Genomic DNA, 18,069 nt, shown 5'->3' with positions numbered 1-18,069 from the left:
CCCTCCTAGGACCAGGTGCCCTGTGCCCAGATGGTTACAAGCTTGGGCTCCTTGCCCATCCGCAGGTTCAAATCCTAGCCCCGGCCTTTACCAGTCATACAGCTTTGACATGCTGCTTAACCCTGTGAGCCTCAGTTTCCTTATCTGTAACATCAGGCTAAGAGCCCCTGTGTAGGTTAATGAGGTAGCCTCTGTTATTCTCGTTTTTCAGTGAGATTCTGGAGGCTGGGAGCTGTTCAAAGGCTTGCCCTCAGCCACTCTGCTGGTGATTGGGGGGGGGGGCCTCTTAACCACTGGACAGTACTGCCTCTCTCTTCTCACCCCAAGAGGTGAGAGCTAATACCCTCAGGTCCCTCCGGGTGGCACTCAGTGGCAGCCCGAGGACGGTTTCCAGAATTCCTGCCTGAGCCCGAGACACAGGAGAACCAGGGGTCCTTCAAAGGAACCCTCGTCTCTTCCAGAAGACCTGGGGGTGGGCGCTGAAGCCTTTGCAGGCCCCTCTGGGCCCTCCACCTCCACTTCCTTCCTCAGACTTTCCTGGCTGTAAATATTTCTGCAGCTTGGAGCTCCTTTGACCAAGGCCCGGTGTTAATTTGTTAAATCCACATCAAGGTCCCGGGGACCCGTTGTTTATTTTTGTGAACGTGTTGGCAGAGATCACGTTGGAGGGGGGAGAGGGGGCTGATTATTTGGTCAGAATAGATGCTAATTAATAAAAGTTATTTATTTGGGTTGGAGCTCGCCGCGGCCCTGGGGTCAGGCGCAAACTGACTATTTGAAGCAAAAACAAACAGAGAGTGTCTCTCAACGGCTTGAGAAAGGCAGAAATGAAGAGGCCGGGTTTATTTGTCTTAGGAAGAATTTGCAGTTAATTCCCTCCAGACTATTTAGACCCTTAAATCACATGGAATAAGAAAAACCATGGGTGCAGGGGAGAGGAGCCAGGAACACTTGATCATTTGGCCGAGAGCAGGGTTTTTAAACGTCTTTGGCTTGCAGTCAGCCAAATAAATGGTATGTGTGAAATAATTTAATGGCAGAAAACTGTGCACAAGTCATTTTTTTGTATTGTAATGTAATCGGGGACCAAGTAATTTGGTTTGAAGGGAGAGAGGACGGCAGACCGGGCCCCATCCAGCCCCTCACCACGCACCTGAGCAGCCTGTGAAAATGCAGGCGGTTTCAGGCTTTATTTTGAACCCCAGGAGAAAGGCAGGACTCTTTCCTGAACAAAAGGAAATTTGGGGCACAGCCTGACTTGGAAAGAGTGGAGCCCCAGCAATCTCTGGCCGGAGGCTTAGTGAGTATTTATTTCTTTTCCAAATGCTTTCAAGTCCCAGCCCAGAGCCCCCAGGGGGACACACACGCCCACCAGGATACATTTCTCAGGAGGTGACGCAGGAACTTCAGGTCACAAATGGCCAGCACATCCGCCAGGAAGCAGAGGCCAGCCCGTGGGTTCGAGTCCTGGGTCACTGTGAGGACGCTGCTCCAGCTGTCCTCAGCCTCGCCTGCATCTCAGCCTCTGCCTGAAGCAGAGACTTTGGATTTGCCTTTCCACGTCGGGGCTGGGGCCAGGGGACCCAAGGGCCCTTGGAGAAAGACCCTTGACCTCGGCCATGAAGCCATTTGCACATAAGCACCGATGCTAAGGGCAGTGACCATTTATTGTGCAATTACTATGCTCTTGGCACTGAGTCAAACTCTGCTCTTTGGGCATGAGTGTGACTTTGGGTAAGCTGCTGTCCCTCCCAGCTCCCAGAGGGGAGGTCTTCCTTTGGAACAAAGAGGTGCTGAGGATGGGGGCCCAGGGGCATTTCTGCATCAGGGAGGTGCTGTGAGGCTGGAGGCCTCCTAGAGCCAGGACTGTCTCACCTCCCCCAGGAGCAGGTTGGGTGAGGGAGGAGACCCCCACAGCCTGAGCTGGCTGAGCCTTCTGACAAACAAGAATTCCCACCCAGAGGTACAAGCTCAGCCTCAGTTTCCCGACGTGTGAAGTGGGGTAACACCTCATATGGTGGGAGCAGAGATCCAGTGGGTGGAAGCATGTGTGGCACCTGGCACCGCTCGTGGGCCTGCCAAATCAGTGTTTGCTGAGCATCCCGCATCAGAGCTGCCCTGATGTGACCCCGGAGAGAGCGGACCCCAGACCTGCGGGGAGCCTAGCTGGTGTTTGTGGGGGAGGCCTGGGCTTGTTGGGGGGGCCCCGGTGATAAACGCCTTTGCATGAAGATTTCGGCTCCAAGTCACACAGTTTAACTGGCAGAGAGAGCTGGGTTGTTTCTTCCGGCGCCCACTTGGCGGGGCGAAGGCTCTGAAATGGTTTTCATTTAAACACCCTCAGTTTTGAATTGCTCAGAAACTTCTCGAAAAAGTCTCCTTTTTTGGCTGAAATGCCTCCCGCATTGGGTGCGTGCCCAAACAGCATTGCCTGGAGGGGGACGGAAATCGTCTCTGGGATGGCTAGTGTTCCAGAAACTTCCGTCCTGCTTTTGGGCTATTGACCACCACCCGGTTTTCAGCTCATGGGCCCTTGTTGTTTTGGTTTAGCCTTCTTCTCCCTCCAGGGGACAGGGATGCGGGGCAGGGAGACATTCGCAGGCACCAGACATTCTCATCCATCTTCGCCTTTTCTTGGAGGAAAGGGGTGAGGAGAGAAGGCTGGAGCCCAGCCAGGGGACGAGGCGCCTCCCTTGGGGCCACTCGCATTCCCTGCCACTGCCCCCACACCCCATTCTGTGTTTGCAACATTTCTTGAGCATCCTGCTAGCCCAGAGCTCCGAGCATCGTGAACCAGATGATTCTTCGGCGTGGGGGCCTGTCATTGTCCTGAAGGGCTGACCGGCCTCTACCCTTTCAATCCCCATAGCACCTCCAGCCCCAGGGTCCTGACCATCAAAAATGTCTCCAGACACTGTCAGGTGTCCCCTGGAGGCAGATTGCCCCCAGTTGAGAACTCCTGGGTCAAACTCAGATGTAAAGTCATCTTTTCCCAGGCACCGCCCTGAGTCCTGCCTGATGAGACCCCCCATCTGCTCCCATGATCACTATTTACCAGTCTCCTGGAACGTTTCCGCCTCAAACTGAATCAGTTGGTTGCTCAAGGGTCAATTAACCCTGCTAATGTGGGACCTTATTTAAAAGCAGGGATTGAGGAGTATCCACCGCTGGGCCTGGAATGTTCTAGAGGCTTAGCAAAGCAAATGCCCAGCATTGTGCAAAGAACATTGGATGTGTTAAGGGAATGTGTTGCTGGAGAAGCAAAAATGCAAGGTATGGACTCAACTTCAAAAGGCTGACAATATGTTCTGCTGTCCAAACCAGGCGAAACACCACTGGTGGGAAGCCTGGGGGCGGGGTGCAGATTCTGGCCACTTCTAGTATTTTTCTCACTGGCCCAGCAATCCCGCTTTTATGAATCTGTCCCAAATATGCACTGGCAAAAATAGAAAATCATGTTTGCATGAGGTTCTCCACTGGCATCCTTTCAGTTGCAAAGGATTGGAAACGTTGCGAGTGCCCATCAATAGAACTCCGGTGGAACAAACCACGGGGCGATCCCCCAGCCAAGTGCTTTGGGAATGTATAACTGGGAAAGCAAAAATACAAGGTATGGACTAAATCCCAAAAGCTTGACAATATGTTCTGTTGTCCTAACTAAGCAAAACAGACCTTCCCATACATGGCTGGCATATAAACCACTCGCTATAGAAAGGAGGGTGAATGATTTCTATGCATGGGATGGAAGGATCCCTGGGTTCTGCTGCTAAGTAGGAAAAGATGATGTGCGGAGCAGTACATGGTATGCTCCTTTCTGATAGATGAGGGGGAGAAAATATATGTATTTTATTATATTTGCAAAAAATCTATGCTGGCTGGGAGGATAAAGCGAGAATTGCTTTAAAAGATCAGTTCCTGGGATCCCTGGCTGGCGCAGTGGTTTAGCGCCTGCCTTCAGCTCAGGGGGTGATCCCGGGGTCCTGGAATTGAGTCCCCCTTTGGGCTCCCCACAGGGAGCCTGCTTCTCCCTCTGCCTGTGTCTCTGCCTCTCTTTGTGTGTCTCTCATGAATAAATAAATAAAATCCTTAAAAAAATCAATTCCTCCAGGTGGAGGGAGGGAACACGACAGAAAAGAGAGTGTGGGGAACAATCCAAATAAAGAAGGTTACGTTTGTTGTGCTGAGATGGAATGGTATCTGGAATATTATCAAGCGAAAATAGGCAAGTTGAAGCACCAATGTGTTCAGCATGATCTCATGCTTGTAAATTTTTTAAAATGTGCATTTGTAATCTTGTAAAGCATGGGGAGTGGAGCTGGGGAGAGGGGAGTATTTTGTTTTACTTTTTACCCTTCTCTGGTATATGAATCTATTACTGTGACAAGCAGTGACATTACTTAGTTATTAAAACATACATTTTTAATAAAATCAGATACATAAGGAAGTGCTGAACGTGGCGGTGTTGCATGTGTGCTGGGTGAGTGCAGGAGGGGATCCCACGTGGACCCAGGTGGGTCAGGAGGCCCAGGTGGTCAGGAGGGCCCCCTGGAGGAGTGGGCAATGACCTGGGCCCTTGGGGACAAAGAGTCAAGTTCTGCCCCTCAATAAATTTGAAATGTGGCAATAGTGTCTGTAAGCTCTCCGGACCTGTCCCTCCAGGGAGAGGACGGGTCTAAAAGGTAATATTTGCTGACCCCAGGCCTTCCCCAGGGTTATGCTGGGCATCCTTACCTGAGTTGCTGACTCTGCACCAGAGGCCAGCATGGACCCGTGGTCAGCTCCTCCGCTGGGACTCACCCCCTGGTCATTTCCACCTCTTGTGCCTTGACTCAAGTGCCCTCCTCCCTCCCTCTCTCTGATCTGATTGGAAAGTTCTTGTACCTCCTTCAAGATCCAGTTCAAAGCACCACCTGTCTGAGGAGCCTCCCCTGGTCATCTCCCCCTCGCTCACCAGAGCCGAGTATCCTTCCGCACCCTGGCCACCCTGGTGTGACCTTTGTCGTAAGCCACTGAGTGTCTTATCCTGGGGCCAGCCTCCCTCAATCTGCTCCATCTCTCCCCAGTACCCAGCACAGCCCCTGGCCCATACTGGGTGCTCAGGGTGCTCTAACATGTCTTTCTGCCTTGTGCTCTCAGCAGCTGGCAAGTTTGGTGAACAAGACCAAGATTCTGGTGCCAAGCTGATGGTTCAAATCCCTTCTCTACCACTGGGTGCTTGAACTTTTGCCAGAGGCCTTGGCCTCCCTGAATCCCTCTCCCTTGTCCCTCTGTAAGTTGGGGGTGATGAGCATGGCACCCCCTGTCTATATAGGATTGCCGTGAGCAATGATCACAGGTGCTAAGGAGTCTGTGAGCCGTGGCCCAGTGCAACTGACTCCTACTGCTCTTTGTGATGTGTTATGTTAATTGCACAACAAATATCCACAGAGGGCTTACCATGCCCAGAGCCCAGGCCAGGTGCTGAGGACACTCAAGTGCCTCCTGGACCTCCCTGACCTGGTCAGTTGTCCCTCCTGGCAGGGGGGAACTTGTGTCCTGGCTTCAGGTTAGAGGTCCGACGGTTTTTGTTCATTATTACATTCCTTGTGGGCACTGTGCCTGCCACATAGTAACTGCTCAGTTAATAGGTATTGAAGGGGGACACCTGGGTGGCTCAGTGGTTAAGCATCTGCCTTCGGCTCAGGCCAATTCCCGGTTATGGGATCTAGTCTCGCATGGGGTTCCTCATGGGGAGCCTGCTCTCCTCTGTCTGTGTCTCTGCCTCTCTCTCAGTGTCTCTCATGAATAAATAAATAAAATCTTTGGGACGCCTGGGTGGCTCAGTGGTTGAGTGCCTGCCTTGGGCTCAGAGCATGATCCTGGGGTCCTAGGATCGAGTCCCGCATCAGGCTCCCTGCATAGGGCCTGCTTCTCCCTCTGCCTGTGTCTCTGCCTCTCTCTGTGTCTCTCTTGAATAAATAAATAAATAAATAAATAAATATAATATAAATAAATAAATAAATAAATAAATAAATAAATAAATAAAATCTTTAAAAAAATAAGTGTTGAAGGAGGGCAGGAAGGGATGAATGAAGGGATGAAAGGAGTGGATTCCAGGGATCTGCTCCTGCTCCGGGAGCCGCACCATCCATCTGCAGAGGGGGAGACGCACAGAGAGCGCTCAGGGCAAACTGCCCGGCTAGTGCCGGTGGGCGCTGGCACCTCCGCACCCTGGGGCTCAGGGCAGGGGCCTCGCCTGCGGCCAACCAACCTGCTGACCCTCCCGTCCCCCCCACTCCGCCCCGCAGGTGAGTGCCCCAGCCCAGGGCGCGGCAGCGCCGCCAAGCGGAAGAAGAAGCAGCGGCGGAACCGCACCACGTTCAACAGCAGCCAGCTGCAGGCGCTGGAGCGCGTGTTCGAGCGCACGCACTACCCCGACGCCTTCGTGCGCGAGGAGCTGGCCCGGCGTGTCAACCTCAGCGAGGCGCGCGTGCAGGTGAGCGCTGCGCACTGGGGGCACCCCACCCACCCCACCCACCCCACCCACCCCATCCCATCCCCCACCCCACCCCACCCCATCCCACCCCATCAAACCCCCATCCCATCGCACCCCCACCCACCCCACTCCACTCCCACCCCACCCCGTGGGAGCACACCGCCACCTATCACTTGGGGCAACGGAGCTGCTGGGGGGTGGGGGGAGGCATTTAAGAGCAGGAGTATCTGAGCCCCATAGGACTGAGGTTCAAATCCAAGGCCGGCCCCTCACCAGCTGTGTGCCTTGAGCGGGTCCCTCAACCTCTCTGTGGTGAAAGTATCCTCCCTGTCAAGTGGGGATCACGTGGGCCTATTTTATAGAGTCCTTCTGAGAATGAGAGGAGTTAACATATTTGTCAAGTGCTTAGCACAGTGCCTGGCGAAGGGTTTTGATAAATCAGAGTCACATTAAAGTGTTAAATGCTGCTCTGCCCCGGCCCTGAGCCAGTGCTTTGTAGGTGAAGTGCTCGCCTGCCTTCTCATTCCTTCCTCCCCGGTCTCTGAGGTGTGCTCACCCCCCAGCAGGATCATCCCCCTTTTACAGATAAGGAAACCCCCGGCCGAGGTGAAGCTGGCAGTCCAGAGCTGGTGGCGCAGGGGGCACATCCCACATCCACCAGGGTGTGGGTCCCCTCTGCAGCCTGCTGCACCCCGTCCAACACGCCTCCCCCGCCCCCAGGTCTGGTTTCAGAACCGCAGGGCCAAGTTCCGCCGAAATGAGAGGGCCATGCTGGCCAACCGCTCCGCCACGCTGCTCAAGTCCTACAGCCAGGAGGCCGCCATCGAACAGCCTGTGGCTCCCCGGCCCACAGCCCTGAGTCCAGATTACCTGTCCTGGACCACCTCGTCCCCCTACAGGTGAGAGTGGAGCCCCTTCCAGCAGGGAGGCCTGGGGCCACTCAGGGTCCAGACTTCTTGGAGGCTCTGGAGGGAGTTGTGAGTGGTGCCCAGGCACCCCTGAAGCCAGGGCCTACCGAGCAGTGTGTAGCCGGTGCGTGTGTGCTCATGAGTGTATGCGTGTGTGTGTATTGGAGGAGCATGAGCATGTGCACACAAGTGTGTTCTCATAGCAATATATGCATGTGATTGTGAGTGTGCATGCACGTGCTTATGTGTGCATGAATATGCATGTGCATGATTGTGCATGTGAATGTGTAGGGGCAAGAAGATAAAGCCTGTCTGGAGGGGAAGCAAAGAACTCATGTCACCTTGAGGACACTAGAAACCAGGAGGAAGATTTCTGGGCTGGCACAGAGCCCCAGCACCCTGTGCAGGCCTCCTCAGCCAGGAGAGCTGAGGGAATGGCCTCCCCATCTCAGAGGGCATGGCTGGGGTCCAGAGCCAAAGTCAGGGCAGTTTTGCCATAGTCAAAGCTGGATAAAGGTGGCAGGGCAGGAAGAGGGAAGAGGTGCTAGGGAGTTCTGTTTCTGTACCCACAACTCCAGGGGGCACCACCAGTCCCTTATCTGTGTGAGGCACTCTGCTGGAGCCCTGGTCTTGTGGGAGGCAAGATCCAGCAGGTGGGCCTGTGGGGTCAGAGTCCTCATGCTGCCTGTGGTGGCCAGCTCTCCTGCCCCATCCTTACCTGGAGCAAGAGCACTACTGAGAAGCATCCTCTGTACAAGTACATGTTCACACCATCTCCACCCCGCTGTGCACAGGGCCCAGCGCAAGACTGGGGGTGAACACGACCCAGGCTCTGCCCTCAGGAGGCTCCTGATCCAGGGAGGGAGGCCTACAAACCCGCAGGGGCTGTCCTGTGGCCCAGTGCCATCTGTGGGTGTTTCTGACTCTAACCCAAATCCTACAGCTCCCAAGTTATGTCCTGCCCCTGGGGGGAGGGCTTCCCAGGAAAGTAAACTGAGGTGGGGAGGCAGGGGGACCAGAGGCCAGGGCCCAGGGCTGGCAGCCAGAAGTAGTCAGCTTTGGGCAGCATGCCAGCTGCAGCTGCATGTCCTTTTACCTCTGTCACCCCCAGCACAGTGCCACCGTATAGCCCTGGAGGCTCGGGCCCTGCGACCCCGGGAGTCAACATGGCCAACAGCATTGCCAGCCTCCGTCTCAAGGCCAAAGAGTTCAGCCTGCACCACAGCCAGGTGCCCACGGTGAACTGATGGCCAGGCCACCAGGACCCAGCTGCCTCCTGGCCTAACCATGGCCAAGAGGGCAGACGTGCAGGGAGGCGACCTTCTCCTGTCCGCCATCTCTGGGACAGGCTGCTTGGGCTCTCTTGCCCCCTCTCTCCAATCCAGACTCCTGGGCCCGAGAGGCTGCTGGGATGCCAGGAGCCTGGCTCAGCCCCTGGTCTGCAGCCGTGGGAGACTTTGGCCCCTGACCTTTGGAAGAGTTGGCCAGAGGCAGAACAGGAGCCCACCAAGGACTGCATCGATTTTGTGTATTAAAACTGAAAAGCTTTTGTCTTTAAGAAATAAAAAAAAAAAATTTTAAGCCCCCCAAAATTTGAGGGAGCATGGGTGAGGGCAGCAGAGCAATTGAGTGAGGGATGGCCTTCTGGGGCCCTGCCCTAGCCTGCAGCAGCCACAGGAACTGCTCTGGGCCCGGCTCGGACCCACAGCTGTGGCAGGGCCAGATGCCCTCACGTCTGAACCTTCTTGTGAACGAAGCCCTCGGTCGCCCTGCAGAGCCCCACAGATGGGAAGTCGGCTAGGAGAACAGAGACCCACACCTAGGTGTTTGGGAGAAACCCTGCTGTGTGACTCAGGACAGGATCCCTTCCCTGTCTGGACAGGGGGTGTCCCTGCCCTATGGTGGGAGGCAGGGCGGGTGACCATGGATTTTTGGGCTAGCCAGACTGTGGGAGGAGGGTGCAGATGCTGCAATTAAATCTCTTATCTCCGGGCATGCAGAGGGTGTGGGACCTTCCTGGGCACTTGACTATAGGGGGCCCTAGGCAGATGGTCTAGGAAGTGGGTGTGCAGAGTGGGGGGTCCCAGGTGGCCTCCCAGGACAGAGGAGTGCTCCTAACAGCCAAGGACACCAAAAGACCTTGTCCAAGTACCCACCCCCTGCCTTTTGGTAGATGATAACTGGGGGTGACAGAGGACACATACACCACCAGCTAATGACATCACTTACAGTGAGTTTGCAGAAAGCTGGGGTGAAGGGAGTGGTCTGAAGCCAGCCTTTTCCCCCTGCCCCCATACCACTCCTTCTGTGGGTACACACCCTCTGGGGGAAGTTCAGAGTCATCTCTGTCTGGATAGTGACCTCAACCGGCCCCTAAGAAGTAGGACGGCACTCCCTGATCCCCAGAGAGCACAGATGACCAGCCCTTCCCGGTGAGGGCCCTGTACTGACACAGCAATCACACCCGATGGAGTCAATCAGCTGGACCTCTTTTCCCAAGGTCTGCCTTGCCCATGCTGCAGCAAAGTGCCCCAAGGTGTCAGCCCTCCCCACTGTGGGCCACATCTCCTAGATGACCTCAAACACCTCAAAGCCTTATCATGGTCCTTGTGTGAGGGACAGTCCCCGTTTTTTTGTTTTAGGAGGTATGGTAATTCTAACTATGAGTGAAGTGAGGACCCCTCCCCATCCCCCATCCCTCCCATCCCCTTGATATCTTCTTCTCCACACTTTGTCTGTGATTTCACCCTGAATACTGAGTTCCTGTGAGCTGAGCTTTGCCCTTTCCAGATGTGCAAACAAGCCCCAGGACGCTCACCATGTGACTTCCTTGCGGCTGGACAGTTGGGACTCTGTCAGCAGCAGAGTATGGGGCACCGACGAGGGTGAAGGCGTGGGGAGGAGGTATTCTGCTGTCTGAAGGGGGCTCAGGCTCGCCTGACTATGAGAGCCAGAGAGGGGGAGACACCTGTGCCCTGGACTGGGGTGGGGGGCAGAGGGTGGTGAGTGGTTTGGATGCAGCCAGAGCTGTATTGTCTGGCTTAGTTTGGCCTCTGCCTTGGCTAAGTGATTTCTGGGCCCCCGCTTACCCTTCATTCACTGAACAAATATGACATGTGTGTGCCAAATTTGTGAACAAATTTGTGACATATTTGTGAACAAATATGATATGCTTGCTGTGTGCCAGGGCTCTGCCCTGGGCCTAGAGGAGAGAGCAGAGAACTGACCTGGGGTCCCTTGCTGCAGAGGCCATGCCAAACACGGGGAGCCCCAAAGCTAGTCTAAGACATCTGGGCAGTCTTCCTGGAAGAGGAGTCCTGGAAGGGTGAAGAGTTTGCCGCACAAAGAGAGTGGGGGAGAACATTGTTTCTGGCTAAGGGAACAGTGTGTGTGAAGGCCCTGGGGGAAGCAAGCCAAAAGCTGTTTCTCTGGGCCAGTGGGATAATTGCAGGGCTGGATCTCTTGATGCAGGATGAAGGTGGAGAGAAGCAGAGGCTGGCTCCTGTGGGGCCTGCGTGGCCAGATCTAGAAGTTGGATGTCTTGCCAGTGGGGAGCCGTGGAGGGGATTGGCTGGGTGGAGGGACACCCCCACCCCAGGTTCTGTGTGGAGGAGTGGCCATAGGGCTAGGAGCAGAGGCAGAGAGACTACTGCAGAGGCCAGGGCAGATGTCCAAGGAGGGGCGGCAGCGGCCTGGACCAGATGGGGACAGAGAGCGCAGATGTGGGAGGTGTCCCAGACACACCAGGGGCACAGGTTAATGATCGGATGATGAGCTGAGGGAGCCGAGGGAGGCTAGGGGCGCCAGGATTGGGCTTAGGCACACAGAAGTGCCGGGGAGGAAGAAGACCCTGGAAGCAGGACCTGCCGGGCAGAGGTGTTGGGAAGATGCTGGCCTGCCCTTCCACCCAGACAAGAGCGTGAGGAGCTCACCATTCCCCCTACCCCAGGAATCTGCACCAGCCAAGGGCCGGCCCACCAGGCCAGAGCAGTGCCCTCCCGGCAGGGCAGCCGAGCAGGCCTCTTTCCTCCCCAGAAGCACTCAACCAATAGCAAGTGACAGGCCAGCCCAGGCACTGGCCAGTGCTCCAGAGCTCAGAGGGGGGCACAGCGGTCTTTCTATTTCTAATCCAAAGGGAGGGTGCCACGGAGCATCGCCAGGCTGGGGCTGCTGGCAGCAGGGATGGGGTCACCCTGGGAAGAAGGCTCTGGTTGGGGCCTAGAAGGTAGGTCCCAAAAACACCAGCTTCGGAAAACGCTGGGGACCTGTTTCCCACGGAGGCACTGGCCCTGCCATTGGGCCACAAGGACGTCAATGTCACTTCCTCCCAAGCATGCTGGAGAAAACAAACCGGCTTAATCGTTTACACATGCTCCTCCTGGGAGCGAGGGAGGGGACACAGCAGCCCTCCCTGCAACAGGCTGTCGCTATTGTCGCCCTAATTGCAGGGCTGTGTGGGCAGCCTCCTGGGCACCCGTCCCAGGATAGAATTTTCCATGAGGATAAGGTACCCAAGGCCTTGGCCCAGGCTGGGAGAACTTGGAATCTTCCTCTGTCCGACTCCTTCTGCCCATTTGGCCAAGCAGGCTTGGGAGAGGACATTGTGTGCATTTGCTGCTAGTTTTTTGTTTGAAATAAAAGAACTTGATTGAAAGAAAGAGAAAAGGCAGTCTGGCTCTTGCAAAACCCCAAACCTGAGAAATAGAGACCAGTTTTACCTTGGGCACAGCACTTCTGCAAGCCTCTTCTGTGAAATGGGCCTGGCAACAGGTAGTAAGCACCCAAGACACCTCACGGGATTGTCGCACAGTTACTTTCTATAAATGGACACTTGGGTGTTTATGATCAAGGGGCACAGAGTAGAATTTGAGGGAGTCAGAACACTCCACGTCCTGGGGTGCAATAGCACTTCTCCTGACCCCAGAACTCAGCACACAAGCTTCAGCGGCTCTGTCCCGTCCCTTCCATGCCCACACTCCAGGAGCGCCCTTGAGGACCAGAGCAAAATGGCATTCCCTGCCCTTGTACCCCTGTCATCTGCCCCTGGAGGGTGCTGTGAGGTCGCAACTGGGCACAGAGTTGGGTCATTATCCAGGCTGGCCGCAGGCCCTCCACCCAGCCTTCTCTTCAGAGAAACAAGCAAATCCCAAATCACAGCATAAAACTCGGCACCAGCCTTCCAGAAAATGTCCCAACAGTCGTGAAAATGTTCACATGCCGTCACCAGGAATTCCATCTCTAAGCCCCACTTGGAGAAAGAATCCAAAATTGGGGGTAAAAAGCCAGTATGTGCTGACCTGTTAAGCACACATCTCATCCACGCGATGTGAAAACTCTGGGAAGACACAAACACAAATATAAATATTATAGTTTAAATTTTTATACTGGCTTGCAATCCGCTTGTCTGTGTATTTTCTGTGATGTGGCTAATATCCTCATAGAGAAATAGAACGAGCAGGCCAGTGTAGTAGTCTCAACTGCATAAAGAGCTCTTTTTTTTTTTCTTAAGATTTTGTTTACTTATTTGAGAAAGAGAGAGAGCACACACACACAAGCAGGGGGAAGGGGCAGAGGGAGAGGGAGAAGTGGACTCCCTGTACCCTACATGGGGCTCAATCCCAGGACCCACTAAGCCACCCAGACGCCCCTCATAAAGAGCTCTTTAAAAAAATTTTTTTTTATTTATTTCTTTATCCATGAAAGACACAGAGACAGAGACACACAGACAGAGGGAGAAGCAGGCTCTACGCAAGGAGCCCGATGTGGGCTCGATCCCGGGTCTCCAGCATCACGCCCTGAGCCAAAGGAAGAGGCTCAACCGCTGAGCCACCCAGGCGTCCCAAGAGCTCTTTAAAGATAGAAAATGCCAAAAAAAAAAAAAAAAAAAAAAAAAAAAGATAGAAAATGCCCACATTGGCTTCCTGTGGGGAAACTGCTTCTCCTTCTGCCTGTGTCTCTGCCTCTCTCTGTGTGTCTTTCATGGATAAAGAAATAAAATCTTAGAAAAAATAAAGATGGGGAAAAAAAAAGAAAAAATAAAGATGGAAGATGTGCTTGCTTCGTGCTGTGGCCCCCGTAAGGAGCGGCCCCCTGGCACCCGGCTGGGCACTCCGCTGCTTGTTACTCTGCCCTCACTCCTGCAAGTCTCAAAGCTGTGTGGTCATCAGTACCTCTTTTCTGCTTTGCAGAGAGTGTGTTTGGGGGCTTCTTAACCCTCAGGCCACACCGTGGAAGGACTGAGCTTGAGATACGAGGGGTCAGGCACGGGCACCTTGAGATCAGAAGGAGCACTCAGAGGAGAGGTGGGGTGGTAGGCATCATTCTGCAATGGCCCTGGGTTCTCACCCAGGGAGCTGCAGTGCGGTGTAACCCCTGTCCTTGTGTGAGTGTGGGTGGAAACTCTGACTTGCTTCTAACCAAAAATGAAGTTAGCAGGTTTAGCTAAGTTCCCTCATCAGTTGACGTGACTTGATCAAAAGGGAGATTGATGCTCCTGGGTGGGCCTGACCTGAGCAGGTGAGCCCTTTAAAGGAGAGTCAGGTGTTCCCTGAAAGAAGGGATCCAGAGCAGAGAGATGCTCTTCTGCCCGCCGGCCTTATGACCCAACAGCCCTGTGGCGAGCTGCCTGTGGAGGGGCGGCCCCCAGCAGCAGAGGGCCTCAGGCTGACAACCACCGCACCCAACTCAGTCCTGCCTATAATCTGAATGAACTTGAAGAGGATACCGAGCTCCAGATGAGGCCTCAGCCCAAAGTCCTTGTTGACTGCAGCCTGGTGAGGCCCTGACCAGAGGAACCAGTCAGGCTGTGCCCCAACTCCTCACCTGTAGAAATTGTAAGATCATGAGTGGGTGTTGTTTTAAGCTGCTACAACAATGGCAGCTTGTTAAGCAGCATAGAAAATGAATTCAGGTGGAGATGGAGCTTGGATGTCCACCTGCGCTTGGCCTTCCTTCCTCTGCCCGTGGCACACCCAACAACCCCAGACCCACTACAGAGGAGACACGAAGCCTGTGCTCAAACTATCTGCCAAGACACAGGGAGAGCCTCCTGTCTTATCTCCTTTCAGGCCATTCAGCACAAGCTGACAGATTTCTTACCCTAAAACCTGGCTTTGATCATGTGCCTCTGCTGTCCAAAGCCTCCTGTGCCTCCCTAGGGTTCTCTCAGCAATGTTCCATCACCCAGGTCAGGTGTTTGAGGCTTCACCATCTGGCTCTGCTCTCCCTGTCCAGGCTTAGCCCTCACCTTGTCCCCCACCCCAGACTCTCCAGACAGTCCCTCTTCCCTGCCATGCTCCTTCCTCAGGCCATTTCCCCTATGGCCGTGAGTATGCCTTCCAACAGGGGTTACAAAAGAGTGTCGACTTTTTTAAAAAACAAAGTCAAATTCTAGACAGTCAGCAGATACCTCTGCGTGTCTGGGGAGTTCTGTGTAGTTTGAAAAAAGAATAGTTCAGTGTTATAATTTTGTATTTGGAAATGGGAAGAAAAACCCTATTATTTTCATAATTCACACTTTAGGAAGTGAAGCTATTCAAAGTTTTCTTGGCTGGCACAGGTGCTGAGAGGAGCAAGCCTTGTCCCGGGGGTGGCACTTGGCAGGCCTCCAAGGAGCAGAGGTAAAGAACCATGGCATACCTCACAATCTCTTTGGAGACATATATATGTACACACACACTAATATAGAGTGTATATAAATATATGCATATTAAATACATATAACTATTATATGCATATTATATGTATTTAATATGCACAGATACATAATACATACCATGCCTATTACATACAATATGCATATATACAATATGCATAGTAAAAAAATCTGGAAAGTAATAAGCCATAATATGGACAATGATTTTCTTGGGGACATGGGATTGTGGGTGGTCTCCATTCTTTATATATACACTTGTAAATTCCCCTACTTGGGTACTAAAACTTGACAAAACTCTTTTAAAAATCCCATCCAAATTGGAACCATCTTTTTGGAGGACAACATATACCACAAACACTAAAAATGTGCTCAGTAATTCCACTTCTAGAATTTTACTAAGTAACTCTCAGTAATTCTACTTCTAGAAACGTACCTTCAAGAAACGGACCTGCACAGAAATCTCTGTGCAAAGATGCTCGTGAAAGCGTTGCTAATGCTGACGCATCCTGGAAAATTAATTTCTCTTTTTAAAAATTTTTATTTATTTTTTCATGAGAGACACAGAGACATAGGCAGAGGGAGAAACAGGCTCCCTATAGGGAACCCGATGTGGGACTCGATCCTGGGACTCCAGGATCACGCCCTGAGCCAAAGGCAGATGCTTAACCACTGAACCACCCTTAATTTCTCCAACAATAAGGGCAAATTAAAGAAAAGATGAGGTTACCCAGGATATTGGAATATCAGGGAGTTGTTAAAATTCATGTTTCCGACCATCGAAAGCCCAGGGAGGAAACGCAGAGGTGCCGTTAGGGAGGATCTGAAGCGATGACAGAAGAGCCAATCTGACCTATAGCTGCAAGCTTGTGAGCCACAGATGCCACCCACATCTGTGACACACCGTCTCCCCAGTGCTGAAAAACCTATGACAAACACTTTTTGTCGTGGAATCACACGCTGGGGTAAAAGCGCCCCTAAATCCGTATCTCCATATTATACCTACACAAGTGCGTAGGCACACACAACACACACACTCACACACATTTTGCACACCACTCGTTCACTTTGAGAGACATCCTAGGAGCCAGGTGCTCTTCCAAGACCTGGGGACACAGGTACCGTAGGACCCAAACCCCTGACTCCCAGAGGCACACACTCTAGAGGGAGAGACCAGCAATGGAGAAGATGAAGAAGATGCCAGCCTCCCTGGGAGGAGGCTGCTGGAAGCCACCAAGGCTCAGCACGCAGGCGAAGCGTCTGGCTCAACGTGGGGAGTGCACGCTGGGGTGGGGCCGAGGGGATGCTGACAGGCTGGGAATCCCGATGGAGAGCTGTTACAATGACCCAGGCCCTCATGGCAAGGGGCACAAACCTGGAAGGTGACCCAGGATGGCCTCTGTGTGCTGAGAGTATGGAAGGTGTTTATTTTCTTCTCTGAGCTTTTCTGTAGTTTCTAAACCTTCGACGTTGACCCTTACTCGTACAGTTTAAAAAACAAAAACAACCCACCCCTTTTTCGGGTTCCAGTTCAAAGGACAGCTGTCCTGGGAAGCCTGGCTGGATTCCACCTGCCAGGCAGACACGCCCTGTTCCGCGATTGCCCGAGGCCCAGCCCGCTCAGGAGCAGAAGTCAGTCTTTCTGTGAAATCAGGATTCTTTGCCCTTTCAACACTTGCCTATTCCTCTAAGTCCCTCTCACACCAGGGAAGCTCTTGGAAGCCTTGAGCCAAGAAATCCAATGGAGGAGGGAGCCCCAGGAGCTCCTGGCGAGGCCCATGATGGGACAGAGACCACCAGCCGTCACCTGTCCCAGGCTTCCTCCGTGGAGGGTGTGTACTGGAGAGAGGTGGTGGGAGGTAAAGGTTCTATAGCATCAGACAAAATAGGCAACATTTTGAGGGGAAGGTCCCAACTTGCAGCCCAGCACCCTGACCCTGGGGTGTGTGTGACACCCCAGCCTGGCTCTGGCCTTTCCGGCTTACTTGGGATGCCCCACAAGAAGATGCCCCCAGGCCCTGCATCCCAGCCAGGGGCAGCTCAGCTTTCCAGGCCCGGGCTGGGGCCCAAAGTCCTTGCTCACCACTCACACATCACACCACCCCCCATGAGTGGGGCTAAATCCGGGCAGATGGTGGTGGGCATGTGCACTGCAGAGATGAGGGCTGGACAACTCGCACTCTGTGACGTGCCCGAGGTGGCCTCGGGGATGGCCGAGTGCGCTGCCTCTGGCCAGGTCAGCAGATGTGGACTGGTCTTGGGGACCTTGCCCGGCTTGTGTCACCTGCTAGGAAACAGGTGCTGGCTTCCCTGGGCCTGGGTGTGCAGCCCCGGGGGAGGGGGCAGCTGCTGCCAGGGGACCGCTCCCAGTCCTCCCCCATCCCGGACTACCACCCCCTGGGGGGTAGGAGCAGATCAGGCCCCTGGGCATCTGTTTCCCTGAAAAACCCTGCAGCTCCTGCCCTCTGCCCCCTGACAGCGCTCCGGGCTGGCCCCTCCCTGCTCTCTGCTCACACCTGCCTCTCCTGGGCGAGCAGGGTACTGTCCACGGCACCCAGGGAGCAAGGGCCCCTGCCTGGCTCTCAACCCCACTTTGCCAGCTTTCTCAGAGATGCTCTTAGGACACAAACCCAGCTACGCTGATCCCCCCTCCAATGTCCCCAACATGGTCCCAAAGCCTCAGGGGAGCCCCACTGCTGCCGTCCCCTTCAGCCCCATTCCCTGCATGTCCCCACCCCCTTCATCTCCCCTCCACCTCACCTTCCCTCATTCTCACCTCCTCTCTTTTCCCTTCCACCCCCACCTCCCTGGACCCTTCCTCCCCTCCACCTCCCTCCTATGTCTCCACCTCCCATTTCCCCTTCATCCTCCCACCTTCCCTCCATCCCCACACCCCTCCACCCTGTCCACTTCCCTGGTGTTCCCACTGCTCCATCTCCCCCCATTAGGGTGCTGGCACTTGGGATTGTCACTGTCTGTTGTCCTGCTGCCCCCACACACATTGCAGCTGCCTCCCCCAACATCTAGGGGGATTC

The 18,069-nt window shown here is 54.0% G+C and overlaps 1 protein-coding gene across 3 annotated transcripts in view; it reads left to right on the top strand.

Moving 5' to 3' along the window:
* Window positions 1–8,964, top strand: part of PRRX2 (paired related homeobox 2) — a 47,121-nt gene extending 38,157 nt beyond the window's left edge. For 2 of the 3 annotated variants that reach the window (XM_055324827.1, XM_055324838.1), the window contains exons 2-4: window positions 6,288–6,475; window positions 7,196–7,374; window positions 8,495–8,964. In XM_055324827.1, the coding sequence (XP_055180802.1) occupies window positions 6,288–6,475; window positions 7,196–7,374; window positions 8,495–8,630 (503 nt within the window). In that variant the 3' untranslated portion in view covers window positions 8,631–8,964. Of the gene's footprint in view, window positions 1–2,416; window positions 3,611–6,287; window positions 6,476–7,195; window positions 7,375–8,494 lie in introns of those variants that run through there. The other variant, XM_055324835.1, reaches the window with a different exon arrangement.
* Window positions 8,965–18,069: the final 9,105 nt, after the last annotated feature.

This window comes from Nyctereutes procyonoides, unplaced genomic scaffold (genome assembly GCF_905146905.1).
Source record: "Nyctereutes procyonoides isolate TBG_1078 unplaced genomic scaffold, NYPRO_anot_genome, whole genome shotgun sequence".
Taxonomy (NCBI): Eukaryota; Metazoa; Chordata; class Mammalia; order Carnivora; family Canidae; genus Nyctereutes; species Nyctereutes procyonoides.
Note: the sequence above shows the minus strand (reverse complement) of the source record. Positions and strands in the feature narration are given on the sequence as shown.